Source organism: Cryptomeria japonica, chromosome 9 (assembly GCF_030272615.1).
Source record: "Cryptomeria japonica chromosome 9, Sugi_1.0, whole genome shotgun sequence".
NCBI classification, from domain to species: Eukaryota; Viridiplantae; Streptophyta; class Pinopsida; order Cupressales; family Cupressaceae; genus Cryptomeria; species Cryptomeria japonica.
Genome location: NC_081413.1, coordinates 432,845,364 through 432,864,482, shown reverse-complemented (window position 1 = coordinate 432,864,482; position 19,119 = coordinate 432,845,364). Strand labels below are relative to the sequence as shown.

Genomic DNA, 19,119 nt, shown 5'->3' with positions numbered 1-19,119 from the left:
TAGTAAGATTACTGCATAATATTAACCACATAAGCCATATATGCAATAAAAGAATTAGAACTCATAATTACCATAACTAATCGTATTCATTAAATCTATTATGACAGTTTAAAGCACATATACAAAGATGTCATCATAAAAATATAAGGACAACCATTATGCTATTTAAATTTTCAACAATCAAATGAAACATATATGCAAGCATGGCATCACAAAAATTTAGGGTCAAGACATAATTTAGGTTGTGACAATGATAATGATTATTATATATTTTCTATCTAAGGCAATAACTGAGAGGAAAATGTGATGGTAGAATAGTTGGATTAGAAAACTAGTTAAATAATTGAACTAGTCATTTTCACAATTTTGGGTCATGATATAAAAGGGAAAAATGGATATGGATGGTGGATATTAGATTCGCAATTCATATTAATTAGTGATTGGATGGTCAAGTGAAGGTGTTGTGCTAACATGTGATGATAAAACTCAATTATATATAGTAGTGAATACTACATAATAAGGTATAAAGGCCAAGGTGACTATTTATCCAATGCATAAAATGCTAACTTGAAAGCATAAGAATGCCTCAAAACATCACAAGGAATTTGAAGGCCTTGGTGGGTCCTTTGATGTGATAACCAACAAACATGGATTAAATAAATAATAGACCAAGCCTCAATGTATGCCAATCAAAGCACACCATGATATAAGTTTTGTGGCGACCTTAAGAAGGTATAGTGTGGGCTGAGATAAACAAAAAATTAAAAATCTACAATTAATTGGCATACAAAAGGGTTACCTTTCTCTAATTTATTGATAAAGGATTGAGATGATTATATCGTTTGATATGAGGAATTATTTATCCCATGAAAGAAAAGGATGGGAAGGGAGTTTTATGATTGAAAATGATGTGACAACTACATGCTATTGAGGTCAGTATACAAACTTCTATCTTTGACATTTGATTTCTATGTTCCAAGTGCTTAGTTTATATGTTTATACATGTGAAGTTGATGTGCATATAGGTTTCTAAAGCTCAAGGTTGGAAATAAAAGTATGAGTCTTAGAATCTAGAGAGTGTATAAATCTCAAGCTTAATATTAAATGAAGCTTAGGATCTGGGATAGTGCATTAAGCTCAAAATTAGGAATAATGCATGAACTTAGGATTAGGAATAGAGAATGAATCTCATGATTACGAATGGTGCATGAAGCTCAACACTAGAAGTCCATCCTAGGCACTAAGAAAGCAATAGGGCATATTCCAAAAACTTATCTTGAGGTAGGATTTAATTTCTTTTACCCAACATAGAACACAAGGTTCACATGTAATAGAAATGGGAGAGGATATATTGATGACTCAAGGCAATGGATGATTCATGGAGTGGATAAATGAAGGGGGGTATTAAATCCATTTAATATGAGAGTAATGGATATACCAAAACAACTATAAATATCATGGATTGAAAGGGATGATGAATGAAGATTTATGGGTTATAAAAATATTGAAGCCACTATAAGAATCATGTGATGGTGATGGATTGGTGAGATATGAGAACTTAGAGAATAACAAAGATAATTTATTACTCATGACACTTGTAAGTTTTCATCTTGGTACTTGTCTAACTTGCCACAAAGAGTGGTTTTCACTAGAGGATGATTTTTTTCTTTAATTTTTTAATTTTTCTTTCTTTTTGATAATTTTTTAATTATTTATATTTTTTGATTGGAAAATTCCTCAAATTAATCATGGAATTACTTGGGATGCATTATTTTTATGGGTTCTTCAATATTTTGACCATTGAGAGCGGCTACCTAATATGTGTTGGTTCCCAAACTAGCAGTCCCTGAGTCCTAGAGGAATTGCCACTATCTCATCAACAAACTCGAAGAAGGATTTGGCCAATGAACGAGAATCGATCACAAGACTGAAATCTCCTGCACTTTTGGCTCTGCGAGACCAAGGCAAGTGAACCTATGTAGTGTCTAACAACTTTCAGCTTCAAAATACTCAGGACACTACAACTTACAGCAGATCATCCCAATGAGAATGTACTAAGGGAGATAGATTTGGGGGGGGGGGGGGGGGGGGGTTCTACATTAATCCTACTCCTAATTCTGAAAATAAAAATAGGAAACAAAAGAGATTTAAAGAGAATGGATTGATTCCGGCATTTGGGTGCAATCCCCATTACTGGTGCCTTCATCATGGCAGCAAAGTCAAATTATAGCATGTTACATTAACCCAAATAGACCTAACTATAACCAGTGGGTTCTCAATATCAATGCATTGCATTAAGACCCCCTACTACATTTCCATTGCAACCATTCTTACATATCCTACATGCACATAGCACCATTTCATCATCTTGTAAAAAGCACTTTAATCTCTTCCTTGAAGAGAAGCAAGAAACAAGATAAAAACCTGAGCTTGCAGGGACAAAACAAAGGATCCTTGATCGTTTATTTCATAAAACAGTGGCATAACATGTTGGAGACAGTTACAATAAAAACATTGAATCTTGTATGCATTTTGGTTATACACTATTTGCAATGGCAAAATGACTACAAACTGAAAAAGTGAACTCTAGCATACTCCTAATCTTCGACTGTACATGGAATAGAACCCCTGTTTAGAACCAACCCCCTCACACTGGCCCTAGATTCCCTTTTATAAGCACAAGGGAGCAAAACAAGCTACAGGCCAGGTGAGACACACCTGTCACAATCTGATTGCATGGGACAAAATACACAATGAGGTGTCCCTCTTCCCACTCTACACGCAATCCATTTGGAGGCAATCAATGCAAGCGGCTGCAATGGCAGCCTCTGGATCTAGGACCACGAGCTCAAGGACAATCAGAAGTAGGTGTCTCGAGCCTCACAGAAGTCTGCTACATTTAGTACATCCTTTACTGCATCTTGACCGACTTCTGAATCTAGATTACTACATTTAGTAATCCACACCTGCCCTGCATCCTTACATCTCATCGACTAGAGACCCTCCGATATGTTCGAGGCAGTGAAATCTCATCGACAGAAGATCCTCAGATTTCATGGAGCCGCGCAATTGATCTTTTGTCCGATCCTCATTAAATGTTATCCCCCTCTTGGGTTTTGTCACTGCGATCCGATCTGATTTGGTCGCAAAACACTACCTGCAGCATGTCAGCACAATAATCTTTGTCAGCATCATCTCTCCCTTCGACAGATGGAATTTGACCCAATCAATACGTGCCATGTCTTCGAAATCTTCTCATTTGTCCTCTGGTCAACCTCTATCAACCCTCCACATGGACATTTTGACCATCAGGTTGTGCTATGCAAATCGGATAACACACGTGTTATGCACCCCTGTGATTCCATCGTTTGGTCTTCAGCATCGCAGGATAACAGGCTCCACCTTTCCTTTTGTCTTTACTTATCCTGCGCTACCTCTGAGACATCACTTTGCCCTCGCGAGATAAGCCCTTCCTCATGTTTTGATTTGTTTCCTTATCGCACGCGTCGTGGGGACACTCTTGTTATCCTTGTGGGATAAACCTTTCCTCTATCGCCTTTGTCTTCTTATCCCATAGCCTTTGGAGACATCCTTTTTATCCCTGTGGGATAAGTCCCTTGAGTCTTGCTTCTATCGACTTTTCCTTATCCCATGCTATAATCCTTAACCCTGTTTTACCTTGCGGGATAAGATTTTTGTCTTTTGTTTTAACCTTTCCTTATCCCGCGGCCCTTTCCTTATCCCCGCGGAGATGCACGGGATAAGAAAATCTTTCTTTGTCTCTTCGCTCTCTTATCCCGCCACCTTTTGTTGACTGATGGGGACCCCCATGGGATAAGGATTTCTTTAGTAACCTTCGATCATTCTTATCTCGCATTGTATTTTCATCTTCGCTCCTTGCCTCTTCATGCGCTAGATCCTAGGTCACCATTGCTACGCAGGATAAGCCCTCTTGCTTATTTTCTTCTATCCTCCTTATCCCATGTGACCTCTTTATTGCTCATCATGGCACGGGATAAGCCCCTTATTCTTTGTCTTTCTTATCCCACGAGACCTTTAGCCTTGTGTTATGCCCAGTGTGGGATAAGGGAAAACCCCTTCCTTCCTTTCTATTTCTTATCTCGCATGAGTTTTCTCCTGTCTCAAATGTGGTGCAGGATAAGCATTTTCACTTATTATTTCTTTCTCTTCTTATCCCACGGCCTTTTCCTTATCCCCACGGGAAAGCGCGAGATAAGGAAAACCTTCTTTCTTCGTTTCATTTTCCTATCCCGCATGAGTCTTTATGCCTCCCTTTTACCCTGCGGGATAAGGTAAACCTCCCCTTCGTTGCTTTGCCTGCCTTATCTCGTGTGACCCTTTGGTTGGTCACGTTGCGTCTGCGGGATAAGCTTTTCTTTGTATTTGCTTTAGACCTCTTATCCCGTGATGCTCTACCGCTACCTCAAATGTGCTGCAGGATAACACCTCCTCTTGAGTAGTGCCATTCCCTTATCCCGCAGGGCTGAGACCTCTTGCTAAAATGCTCGTAGGATAAACTATTCTTCATATTTATATTTGACATGCTTATCTCGCACAAGAGTGACACTAAGACGGACACTTAAGTGAGTCTTTTTAGCACGTAGAAACCTCTATGGGTGAAGTGATCGTGCGCGGGGAGCTTCCTAAGGGATTTTAAGACTTTAAGTTATGGGGATTTTTTGTAGCACTTAGGTACATAACGAAAAAATTAAAAGAACCGTTTTGATCGGTGATTTCTAACACGCGAGGCCGGTATACAAACAATGAAGAACCCTTCCGACTATGACTTAAAACACGGACACCGGTGAACGCGGGTCAACTACAAAATATAACATAAGCAGGGAGAACAAAGGGGAGAACTTTGACAGGCATATGACCCCTTTTGAAAACCCTAAACCCTAATATTTTTATCACAAGAGAGGCATATCAAAAGCCAAAATTTAGCACTTCCAACAATGCAAAAATATGAGCTCACCAAATGAGCTACAAAGGCATGTTCTGAAAGGCGATTCTAAATGCAATCTACAAAATTTTGAGCCTGGGACTTCAAAATTGACAAAAATTTTGAAGTCCCAACAATATGAAACAAGTCAATGTTTGGTAATGATGATGACTATACCTAGCAAATCTAGTTCAAACTTACTTTTTTGTCTCAATCCTAAAGGTTCTTCTAATTTTAGTTGAGCACAAGATCACCAACTAAAATATGTAAGATCTGACATTATTGTTTTAGCTAGAATAAAGATGATTTAACGAATTGGGGCACCACTCATCAAGTATCTCTAGTTCATATAATTGTGCAACTCTATACTCCTCATCGTTAATAAGATTATTCAAGGATATGTGCAATTGTACTAGTTAAATTTGTATTGGAAAGATGGATTTACAACTAAAGAATAAGGAATATGGTATTGTACTTGTGGGTGTATATATATACTAAAGCAATAATCTCATGGGGTGGGATCAAGTTGGTGGTGACAATTATCACTGATAATGTTCTTGAGGATTTTGAGCAAGGTCTTCTTATATGATTATGTTGGACCATTACTTTTAAGGGCGATAGGGAGTGGACCAATGATGTTGGGTATGGAAACATTTGTAGAGGTTGTGGACATCTTGGTTTTTAAGGGATTTACTATTGTCTATCACAATAACAATAGCAATGTCATAGAAAAAATGTAGTATAGGATGAAGCTAGATATTTGTTGGAGTACCCAATGATAGTTATGATAAATGTGTGACCAATAGATGAGGATGGGTGGATCTTACCAATGAGATCAAGGCCCCATTTTGAAAAAAAATTAGAACTAATAGGCTCATATCTCTGTGATGGTGCATGAATCAAGAATCTATGGTGTTGATATACTAGGCATGTTTTGACATACTAACATCTATCATGTTCTATGGTGAGATGGTGAGATGGTAATAGTATGTTCATGAGATATTTTTAGGTAAGAAAATAACATTAATGTGGGCACTCAAAATATGATCAAGAACATATTTATTGTCAGAAGAATCTATTTTTTGAGTTTAGGTATGATAGTAAGATGGCATCAAATTTTCAATATAAGATATCATTAAGTATATTTTGTTAAGAAATAATACTTCATACCCCAAATACATTTAATCCATTTCTTACATAACCCATGAGAGAAAACATGCATACAAGCTTACAGAATCACCCTTATGCATAGATCAAATAGACAAGTCACAAGATAACACAAGATATACACTAGGAAAACCCTCATGAGGAAAAAAGTCAACCTTCAAAAGCATTCATACTCCATATTATTCAACCATAAAGTAATACAAAGCAATTACAGAGTTACAATGAATACTCTTGAAACATCAAGCCCTTCAATGCACTCTCCATGTGGCCAAACATGAATCCACATATCCCATGTTATATGTTATGCTTCACATATGCACTCCTTAGGAGGACTCAATAATGGCAACCTACTCAACCAGCCAACCTAAACCACTAACATGTTTGTTTTTATAGAAACAAATATAAAATACAACTAGTGCCACAAAACCATGTGGATACTAAACCATTGATCCCTCATTTAATATTGGGTACTAAGGATTTATTTTATTATATATCTTCCCCAATATTAAATAATTATAATATTATATACCAATGTGACACCCACATTAAATATAATTCTCAATGTTACAAATACAACGCATAAAGTGGTCCCAAGAATGTTACATCTAGTTATACACGCCCATCTAGGTTCCCCTACGTGCAACACACAATAATAAAGTAAGAGGGTTGAACGTTAGATAAAGATTTTTCATTGATTACATGATAAGTTGGGAGGTTTGATTTTGACCATTTTAGTAGATGTAAATATTATTGTACCAAAGGGAATTGGGATCTATAATCTTACATGCACGCTCAGAATCAAGGATGCCGTATACTAGAACTAGTAGTTATTCAACCAATAATTCACAACATAAAAAGTCTTATGGAACGTCCAAGAATGACCCAATAGTTTCCATGTTATCTTTTATTATTTTTTTAATGGAGGATTTTTCATCCACTAAGTCATTTTAGCTACCCCATACGAGAGCACAAGCCTTAGGCTGAACCCCTTCAACTAAGAGCCAAGAACTGAGAGGTATCCATTCACCCAAGGCACGATCTTGACTCTATTCTTGAGAAGGGTACATATTCAAATTGGATTGATGTACAATATTCCTTAAAGTTGTTAACCATCTATTTACGAGGAATCAATTTTTCATCATTTTCTTGACTTGTTGATTTATTTAATTATATACATACACACATTGAGATGATAGATATTTCACTAGATTTAAATTTTAAGACCCATGATCAAGGCCTTATAGTCTACAATGTTGGTGGTAGAAATAAAACCCAATTTGAATGATTTTGATTTGAGATGTCTTTATGGAGTCATAAATAAGATTCGTGTGCCTAATCCATGACTTGTGGAGTCATCAAAGTGTAGTTTTTAAGTTTGTGAATCATTAATTGTGAAAATAGACTCACTAAGAAAATTCCATAATGAAAGGATGATTCTCTATGATAGGTTATTCTATTGGTTGATCTACCATGAATGATCCCTTAATTATTTTTTGTCTATATATTCAACGTCAAACTCACTTAGTATCATACCCCATTTAAGACAAACTTTTCATTTGAACAATTCATGTGCTAAACCCTCTATTTCGAACAATTCATGGGCTAAAACCTCTATTTTATTTGCCCCCTCTATGTCTATGCTATAAAAATGCCTTTAAATTTCAAAAACTAGTTTTTCTCTTTTTCTACATTTTTTTATGTTTTCATTTTAAATTCCGATTTTTGTCCAATTTTTCAAAAAAAATCTTATACTTTTAGTTTATTGATTTTTTTCCAAAAGATTTTTGCGGCTATCTATCTACAAAAAAAAAAATATGCTTCTTCGTAAGGATCTGCAATGAACAATTTCAATAATGAAATAACTAAATAAATTTTGTCTAGAGCATTACAAGCACAAGCCATGCCTGCTTATATAAACATGGGTAGGCATAGCTATTGTTAGGTCTTGGCTAGTAATTCTGAGTTACATCTACATAATTCAATAATTTTTTGGCATAACAAAGAAAGGGAAACAAAATTACACAATTGTCCAATTGGAATGAGAGGGGAATTTATAAGGGAAACTTGAGATTATATCATCGCTTGCAAGGCTTTTTTCTCCAGAATCATGAAACAATTCTTCAACAACTGAATTCCATTGAAGGCTCTGGACATGACAGTGATGTGTCTAACTTCTGCTGGGGTATGAGATCATGTAAAATTGTGAAGTCCTTTTATTTGTATACTCTGAAATATGAATTCAAATAGATCATGTCAAACATGAATTAATATCAAAAGGTGCTGCATGTGCCAACCCTTTTCTAACTGAGAACCGGATCAACTAGGTGGTTGAGAGGCATCAGATAGATTTAATAAATAAGGATCCAATCCTTCAATTGACATCTGCATCTTTACTGCCTGCATAATTGTTAAATACAATTAGATCAGTTCTCTTTGCCCTTCAATGTGCAAGCAATAACCAAAGCAGATGCAGATGTAAAGAATATGTTTCAACGGAATATTGCACGCCAAATTAGAAACAGTATCTAATCTTGCAAAATTTACAAATATAGATTTCTTGCAGAGATACTCTTTTCACCACTGCCTACGCATCAAAGATAACAAAAATGAATTTGAAAAAAAATAACAAGCTAAATCTACAGCATCGGTGTACAAAGGAGAAAAGCTTAAATAATTTACACCAACACCATGTTTAGATTTCTTGCAGAGATACTCTTTCAACCAATGCCTACGCATCAAAGATAACAAAAATGGATTTGATAAAATATAACAAGCTAAATCTACAGCATCGATGGACAAGGGAGTAAAGCTTAAATAATTTACACCTACACCATGTTTTTGTGTAAACAGATCAAACCATAACATGGAATAAGTACTTGCTCAAGAACAACCCGAAGCATTTGAAATTTTTGGGAAAGCCTTGGATTATTCCTATTATTAATAAATATAATATGATATATTATATTATATATACTAATATATAATAAATGTAATTTTATATAAAAATATAAATGATATTAATATAATATATGATACAATATTTGGATTGCAAACTTAATACTTGTATGTTTTAGGCATATTAAGTACTTGAATGTTTTGCGCAAAGATAACATAGAGAAAGGAAAGATTGGCACAATAGGATTATGGTACAAGATTGTTCTTAGATGAATTTAGTATTGAACCATTAGACACTTGATGTATGTTTGATTGTTAAAAAATGTTGTTATTTTCTAATTTCTCTCCCCATCTCTCTACAGTTGTAATGTTCGCTTATTTAGTGGATAAGAGATCTATCAATAGATATTTTGTGATCTCTCTCTCTCACACACACACACATCCCTATGTGGTTGTTGATGAAATGAATGAGTAGCTAACATGAATGAACCAATCTATTGAACCTTCATATAGTAATTAAATGAACATAAGGAATGTATTCTGTCTATACTCCTCTCCTTACTTGGTAACAAATGCTTGTTATGAAAAAGAACACTCGTGTTTGTAATGTAACAAATAGATAAAACTTGCTTCTTATTAACTGTACTTACAGAAATGAACGAATGTTGCATGACAAAATGTAACTTCTACTTATGATTAGGATAGCTTTAGTTGCCTCTTGATTCTCACTTGACATTGAACCAGACAATGATTATATTTAAGAAATGGATTATGTTTACATGCTCCCTATTCTCTTAATCTCATAGAAATGTTAGTAAACAAAATTGTAGATTGTCTGTGGATAGAGTAGCTATGGGAAGAAGGTACTGTTTTCTCTTGATTTTTACTGTTAGTTAAAATGGATTATTAAAGATTAGTGGACATGTATTATCAAATGAGTTAGTGAAAATTACTAAATCAAGAATGCATCTTCCCTGCTTAACTGCTATCTTTCTGTTACCCATGAAGGGTCTTGTTTAACTCTCTTTCGTCTAGGCCCATCTTGGAATGGGTCATTTAAAAGGCAACATTCCTTTGGGGTGCCACATGCAATGGTACCCATGCCTTTAGCTTAGTAGTCTTCTGCAGTGCAGGGTGTACCACATGGATGTGTGTCCCCTGTAGCAACCTCTTATAGTTACACCCTTACGTAACTTCTTGAGTGTATGTAAACACGTACTTCCCTGTGTTATCAGTAGTAGGTGCCATTGCACGTGGTAATGACAAATGCAATGCCACCCGGATGCATGTGTCGATTGCTATTACAGTGATGCTAGTTTTTTAAAAAAGGAATTTTGTTGGTTTTGTTTTTGTGGGTTTTGTTCATGTTGGATTATAAGCATTACACAAGGGAGTAAAGTGTCATGCCCCCATCGAAAGAGGATAATAAATAATAAAGAAGAAACAAAAATAATAGAGTTTGACACTTGTAATTGGATCAGCAACCCCTCTTAAACATACATCAATATCAAAGAATAATAATATATATATATTAAGGTCATCCTCCGTCTGGTCAGCGATCAATTAGAATATAAAAATAACTACTTTGTTTAGTCAACAGCAATGGTTGAAAAGGCAGCAGTTCTATAGAGGAGACGCCTCTTTTGAGAAGGGTTATCCTTGGCAAAGGTTATGACTATTCATCCCCTCTTGAGGGCTATTTAAGGCAGATCCTCATTTGGAGAAAAGCATCGAATCAGATCAGAATTCAAATATGTAATTTGCATTCAGGAAAAGCGGCCATTTGAAATAAGAAAAGTAATTGGTATACAAATATGGTCATGTCCATTGTTTATTATGGAATCTCCTATGAAGTCTTTAATTTATTTATTATTGAATTACATTGCCATTCCATCAAGGATTTAGGATTAGTAATTGTTCATTGGATCTTGATAAAACAATCATGTAAGAAACTGGCAAGGAAACATAATAGGGAGATGCAGTTCAGGTCCCCTCAATTGAGTAGACACCCATTGAGTTGGTTGCTTGTGGGCCAAGGGGTCAGATTGACTTGGTTGGTTGTTTGACGCTCTTGGGCATAATTGTGGAGGATAGTCTCCCAGCATCGTATAGTGCTTTGTAAAGCAACCACTTTGAAATAGAATTTAATAATAAAATTAAAATTAAATTAAATTAAAATATAAAAGAATATAATTAGATATAATTAAAATTTAATGAATTTAATGAATGGTCAAAAGGCATGAAATGATAAGTTGTGACTCCCCCAAATATGAGGTATAAAAGGGAGAAGAGAACTCATTTGAAGGGGGTATAATTTGGGAATCAAAAGTGCAGATCTGATTGTGAAAGGTTGTGTCCCTTTCGAAGAGCAGAAATAATGAAGAGTTGCACTCTTTCAAAGGGTGCTAATGGTGAAAGGGTGGGTCTCTTTCCAAAGGGCATACATGATGAAGAGGTGTGACCTCTCTCTCACATTGAGAGATATAAAGGAAAGGAATCAAAAGCATCCAATTACAGCACCATGGATCAGATCAGATCATAACTGTTATTAAGTTACAGGCAGTAACATCCTTGTTCTTGGTGGTATGCATGGAAATGTGCTTAATATGTATGCTTAATACATGAAGCCTGATAACGTTCTTATGTAGAATTTAATAGTAACATTAATATAGACTGCAATATGTATGACAGTCATACTTAATTTCATATACATTTATAGTACAACAAGATATTGACATATATACAATCCCAAGCTCTTAACCAGTTCTAATTCCTTTTCCTGAGTGGTGTGATGCTGTTAGGGAGAGGTGGAGTAAAACCATCTCATCATAGATAGCCCCAAAGGTGAAAGAACTCATGATCCTGAAATCTGGGCTGCGGGCCCCAAGGGTGAATGGACTGTGGTTCTGGTAATCTGGGCTGCATTAGGGGGATTGTATCATCGCGCCCTAGACAAGCAAGTGTCCCATCCAGGATTAGAAATTAGAAGGGGATTAAGATTAGGCCTGAATAAGGACAATGCCTAACTATGAGCAACCCTAGTCATTAATTCATAACTACTGTAACATGGTAGGTAGTAATGTATGTTTCCCTTTGGGAATTGACAGCCTATAAATAGGGAACATTACATGCTTTCCCCTCAAGTTTCTAATATGGTGAACCTATAGTGTGCATGTTTACAATAAGAGACTTCATTACCATTTTGTTTAATGTTAACGGATTATTTTCCTAAATTCAATTACTATTGTGTAATTAGAGAAAGAATACTCTTGTAAATAAATTGTATTATCGTTATCGTTATTTTTGGGCAAATTTTGAGTATACCTCAAAAAGGGTCATTACATAAAGATTCTAGGTTGATTGCAAAAGGACATCAATTAGAAAATTTACACCAACCATTTTAAGTTTTTGTGTAAACTGAACAAGCTATAACATGGAGCAAATACTTACTTGTTCAGGAACACCAACACGCAGCATTCGAAAAAATCGAGAAAGCTTTGGATCATCCCTAAGCTGCACAGGAAAGAGAGTGTTAAAAGGACAAATCCAACATGAACATGTATAAATATCAAAACCATCATAAATTAGAGAAACGTGGAGCATGATCTATTACAAATTTAATTATAGCAGAAGCATATCTGATATTCAGTGAATCAAAATACAAAGAATTTTTGTAGTGAGAGGAAAACATTTAAAGGGACCTCGTTATTTAATAATCAAATTTATCCTGGACTCAAAACAAAACATGTTATAATTATAATATGCTTAAAGGTAAGCAGGTTAGTCAATCTATATTCACAAAAGTATAAATGCCAGATCAGTGACAAAATAACCATGTCTACCAATCACAGAGGAAACCTGTCTACCAAACACAGAAGCACACAGCAAAACAGTGTTCTAAATATAGATTAAGATTCAAGAAAAATATTGTAAAATTAGATCTCGAAATGTTATTTTTCCAACAAAATTAGTAATGTTACTAATTCCACTCATAAATTGAAGTGAAAGAATAGCACATAAGTTCTCATATGATTAATAGAGAAAAATATTTCAATCCAAAAAATTTCCAAGCAGAAATTTTGCTGGGATTGCCAAAAGGTGAAACAATTCTTTATTGCAAAATTAGAGGCAAGTATTCCCTGCTAGTGCAAAAAGATGCAATTCCATATTAACTATGGTCCTTAATCTCAAGGCTAAATATTACCATGATATTTACAATATAAGCTTCATGGAATTGGAAAGATCTATAGCACATTTCCAATTCGATAATTGGAAATGCTGCCACATCCAATCTCACATCCATACTTGTACAAACATAGATCTATTAAATTTCAAAGTGAATACAATAGTGCTACCCGGTACAATTACATATATAAGAATTGAAAATAGATGACGAAGAGAAGCATCGTAGTCTTATTTGTTTAATACATCTTCAAGCTACCGTTGGTAAGTGATGTGTGAAACCAAATTTGGGTGTCATTATCATTTATACTGATATTCTACTTGCCCTGTTATTTCTTCCATCTCCTACCTAGCTAGAATCATTGGCAACAAAAATTAAAAATTGGTGTCACCTCTACAGCCAGAATAAAAATGTCATCTTATTTTATAGAATATTGCACAATCGTCATTAATGTTCATTGACAATATGGCACAATAGAGATAATCTAAATCCTGCAGATTGAAACTTAGAATATGTTTCTAAAATCCTGGAGAGGCAACCAGAAAACAAGCCCACTTTTCTCAATTATAGAGGATCTTAAGATATTTTCCATTGCTATGACAGTATAAATAGGTCCATTCAACTAGCCCAGTATGGAAGAAGCAACAACAGACTAAAAAGTAGAGGAAAAGATGGATTTTAATGATTGAAGTTGGGGAAGGAACAACAATTACTAGAAAATTGACACTTTGGGCTTTTCAGCCTCTATGGCCTCTTTTCCAATTGGTAAAGCTTTTGGTGAACAAACACTAGACTTGAAGGATCTTCTAATTCCAAATATACAATGAATACAATGAGGATCGAGTATTTATTATGATATGCTCCTCACAATGACTGAATTACTTCCAAGTGAACACTAACATGCCACAAGTCACTGAAGTGGGTGAGTTGAACTTCAATTTGATGGCAAGTTAAAGAATGGACTGACTATGAAATTGAGTTACATTTATCCTAGCTTGTAGAAATTGTCGTGCTTAATCCTAATAAGGGGATAAAGCATAGCAGATGCCCTCAAAAACAGTCTAATTTGTATAAACTGTTAAACAAAACCCAAAGAAGTAAACATAATGTTGAAAATCATATAGACAAATGGCATGTGGAAATTTTTTAAATTGAAATTTAGATAACAAATACAACAGATGTACATATTAAGATAATTGTAAAGAGATTTGAGAAACCAGAAACATCAGATAAATTAAATACCACATATTTGATTCCAAAAGACTCACACAATGCTAGAGACAGACTAGTCACTAAAAAGCGAAAGGAATGTATATTTTAGAGAAGTACCAAAGTTACAAAAGGCCCTAAACAAACATGTCCCTAATAGAGGGAAAATGTGAAAAATTAGCAACAAATCAATTGCAACTACGGGTTCTACATGTAACATGAGTGGCAATTTAGTGTAAACCCAAGATTAAAACACCTACAACATAAAAACAAAGGTATGACTATCATAAAGCAGTCAAGCAACAGCCCACAAGATAATAGTTTGTAATAGAGTATAGACAAACTTAGTCCAGCCCAAAAGTAAGGTTCTATTTGGTTAGAAAAGTATCACAAAATAATTAAATGCTGGAAGGCCCATATATATACACATGCCTAATAGAGAAAAAATGTGAAATGAATTAGCAACCAATTAATTGCAATTATGGGGTTATACATGTAATATTAGTGAGAAGGGAGTGGAAACCCAGGCATAAGAAACCTACAACATAAAACAAAGGTATGACTATCATACAACAGCCAAGCAACAGCCCACAAGATAAGAGTCTGTAAAATGATATAGACGAACTTAGCCCGGGTCAAAATTAAGGCCTGTACAACACTATGCAGATGAAATTGTTTTATAGTGTCTCCTGCTGAAAGTATGAAGAAACCATCAAGTATTATTTTGTAGTGCCAACATAAACAAAGACAGCAAAGGTGTGTGCAGAAAGCCTGGCAGAGAATGGTGCCAAATCTCAATACTAGTAGCCAGCCAATCAAGGATCTATTTAAGGGATAAATAAAATATAATTTCATGGGATTCAAGATATCCTGTATGAAGTATACCACAGTGCACCTTCCTTCCTTGCTGAAGCTTATGGATCTACAAAATGAGAAGAATATTCAATGAATATGGTACAGATATAGGATATAATCCATGTAAAAGACAAGAGGAGCAAATAAAATTTGGCCCATGTGAAGCACCTATTTTAAAATTATTACAAATATGACACATAAGTCAAAACTTCAGCCTAAAATGTCTAAATGAATCCACATGCTCACTGGTAGCCATCACCAAAGGAAGTCAAAGTCAACTTTAATAGCAACTCTATTTTTTTGTTGCATGAAGCTATTGAATGTGATACCCATAACAAGAGTTGTGCCTGCCATCATAAAAAACTTAGAGAGCTTCTTGAGGTGCAACACTGATTATTATTTTATGGCCCATCTTAAAACAGCGAGCAAATGCAAAGGAATATTGGAACATAGTGCCTTGTGATTTCCAACAAAGATGGAATAAACCAGAATTTGACATTTATCCAGTTTTGCCTTCCTACAAGTTTGGATAGATGGCACCATGTGTAAAATCTGAGAGTTTTGCCAGGATATTTCACAACTAAACTTGAAGTTCATAATGTATGTATCACAAGAATCAGTACGGGCATTTAACACTCTTGCACCTCAGTATTAAGCTGATCACACGAAAAACCTCTAAAGCATGCAAACACCACGGGTATACTTTGCGAGTAAAATTGGAAGTTGTAATGAATATTCCACAAGAATCAGTACTGGTATATGGCATTCTTGCATCTCAGTACTGAGCCTAACACAGGAAGAACTGAGTATGAAAACACCAGGGCCTTAAACAGAATAAATGGAGTCATAGATCTGATAACAAACATCAAAACAAAATACATAAAAGACAAAATTGTTAGGCATATTTCAGTCTCAGACAGAGCTAACCATTTCCACAGGTTGTTCAGGGATTGGTGCCGATACTGTTGAGTTGTTTTGTTCCTCTGAGGTTTCACAGGTTTTAAGTGAAAGTTGAACGCCTTCACTGCATAATGTAAAGACACAAAAGAAAACTGTTAATATTGAGAACCTTCAATGTGTTATATGAAGTAACAAGCAAATATACAATAAATTTCATCTCATAGAATGAATGCTCAATAATTATTTTTTCAAACTGCATAGATAGATGCACTAAAGAATTTAAAATAAAATGTATGAAGCTTTATTCTGAAGCTTTACTGACCCAACCTATAGAATTGAATCTTGATCATTTGGCGAGATATCATAGCAAGAAACTGCATCGTAAAAAAAAAGTTCAAATTTAAAATCAAGATACAGAATTTGAGTCTACCAACCTTGATGATTCTCCAGTCTCATTTGCTGGGTTTTCAGAAGATGATAACTCTGGCGATGCATGGAAGGAGGAAGTTTGCCCAACTTCTTCTAAACCATCTACACTCTTCAACTTTGCCTCTAAAAGAGTTAGTGTTGCATCCAAACGCAAAATTCTCCTAGAAAGTTTTAATTTGAAATGGAGTTAGTATCATCCATATCGTCCAGTGAGACAACTGATCATATCATAGTAAACCATTAGAGTCCACCGACATATAGAAGTAGCAATACAAAGTTGATCTTTTGTACATGCCAAGTAAAGGATCTAGTAATGTGAATTATGCATAGTTGGGAATATAATACATTTGAAAGAAATCATTCAACAATAGTCAAAGACAAAAATTAAAATGTTTGAATGTGGCAGAACTAATACATTTGTAGCAAAGTCCTAAATCTTTTTTAATATTTAAAAGACAATGAACAAAAGAGCAAAGCAACCTGAACTCTAAAACATATATCTATGTAGATACGTACTTATAACCAAAACTAGGATTCTCAAATGCCCTATGGTACTCAAGAATAGTGCATATACTAGTTATACTAATTCTAATAAATCTGAGTTGATGTCAAAGATATTGCCTCTGGTGTCAAAATCTATAGAGAAACATAAGGCTTACCAGACAATAACTAAAGCAGATATGTCAGATCTAATTAACCAATCTGAGCCATTGTCCTTGGCCCAAGCTGCCTTCCTGGACTCTTATCAATCAAGCTATCACTCCAAAATATTTCAAAGAAACCTCTGTGACTACAAAGAAACTGGGAACAAGGCCCAGTTCTGGGCTGCAACAAAATAAAATATGGAATACAATTGCATTTCTTAACTGTCATCTTTACAACAAGTTCTTAGAAGAGAATACAAGTAAAAAAAATCTATGAAATCATTTTTCTGCGCTCCCAAAGACAAATTTCTAATCTGAAAACTTTACAAATTTGTTAAGTCCACCAGAAATGCGTCAGGCAAAGACAGGAAAAAATTCTGGTAGTCTCAAAATGAATGCAAATCGTTATGGGACAGTTTTCCACACTTTTGATCATTTCATGTTTTGTATCCTACATCTAACCTGAAAAAAGATCATGATCCATAAATATTTAGTATATAGCTGACCCAAATGAATGGTTATACAAAATTCATATCCACTAGACAAAATTCACAAAATGAGGAAAGATGAAAAAGAAAGTAGCTGTTCTTGCCATGACTAGACTGTTATTTCTTTTTAACTGGAACGTAATCATCAAATCTAATCTTTATTATTGTATATGTATCTAAAGGAGAGATCACTTAAGATATTTTGCTTTACCATAGCTGATAATATCTGCTTTGTATAGTCAAAATGTGAATGTTTAGCTCTTCTCCTGAACCAATATTCAAGTTATCCCCGTTAGTCATGAGCCCATCGGCATTATTATTACTAGTGTGATTTGGCTCATTGCAGCCATCAAATTTCATCCTGCACTTCCTTCAAACATACGTCAAAGTAATGATATTGGGAATTGTAATTGTTAGAAATGGGCTATAATAGCTGATACCTATATCATCAAAATATGCTTGTAGAAATTAAGAACCAATATAATTATGGACTGTGATACTTATAATCAAATTAGATGCCAATCAGGAAGGAAAGAATGCTATGAAAGAGAAGTGAAAACAAAGGTTTTATCTTGCAAAGCCCTTGAAAGGGTAAAACCAGTTTTTGTAGCAGCAAACACACACAGCCACCTAATTATTATTAAGAGCTCGTTGCATACAATGAAATGTAATTAGTGTGGAATACAATCTGCTCCTTGCTCCACTTGCTTACAGAGACACCGTTAAGTATATAGAACGAAATACAATTGGAATTCTACTTGTCAATGTTCCACAACACTTAATCTACCTCCCATGATAAAATCCAACTTCCTCTTCTCCTTGTAAAGATGCTGTAATGTCCTCATGCACTAGAAGATCCCAAAAGCAGAATTCAAAGGATAAACATCAAACTGTTCACTTCTAATCTATGTTTTTTATAACAAGACGGTTTGTAATCATCATGGTGATTACAAAATCACCTGGCAGCTACCAAACCACCACAATGGTTTTGAAATCACCCAATCAAAGAAATGGTGTTTTTATTTTGCTGGCAAAACCAAGTAGTTTCTGAGAGCTGCAGCCATCTGATGAAATTGACTCCTTCTGATCCTTGTAGATCACACCTCACTTCTTAGAGAGGCTTTTGGTTCCACAAAAGCTTATTGATACCATAATTGGGAAAAGAGCTTCCCCATCTCCTCTTTTGAGTACCATTTGGCTTGTCTTAGTGTTTTCCCTTTTAAGTCCAACTTGCCAAGACTCTGGTTTCCTCTGATTTTATTTTTTTGCAACATAATGTATTCTTGAAGTATTTTTTGGTCTCCCATTACCAAGTCCTCTACTGAGTTTAGTAATTGTTCTTCACCTTCTACATGGTATGCTTGGACACAAGCTTCATTCAAGCTT

General features: G+C 35.0%; 1 protein-coding gene across 1 annotated transcript in view; it reads right to left on the bottom strand.

The window, feature by feature from the left end:
* Positions 1–7,968: 7,968 nt before the first annotated feature.
* LOC131077847 (uncharacterized) overlaps positions 7,969–19,119 on the bottom strand; it is a 67,900-nt gene continuing 56,749 nt past the window's right edge. The window contains exons 3-6 of the mRNA XM_058015422.2: positions 16,607–16,762; positions 16,200–16,296; positions 12,476–12,538; positions 7,969–8,527 (exon numbers count right to left, since the gene is read on the bottom strand). Of these exons, the coding sequence (XP_057871405.2) occupies positions 8,447–8,527; positions 12,476–12,538; positions 16,200–16,296; positions 16,607–16,762 (397 nt within the window). The 3' untranslated portion in view covers positions 7,969–8,446. The remainder of the gene's footprint in view (positions 8,528–12,475; positions 12,539–16,199; positions 16,297–16,606; positions 16,763–19,119) is intronic.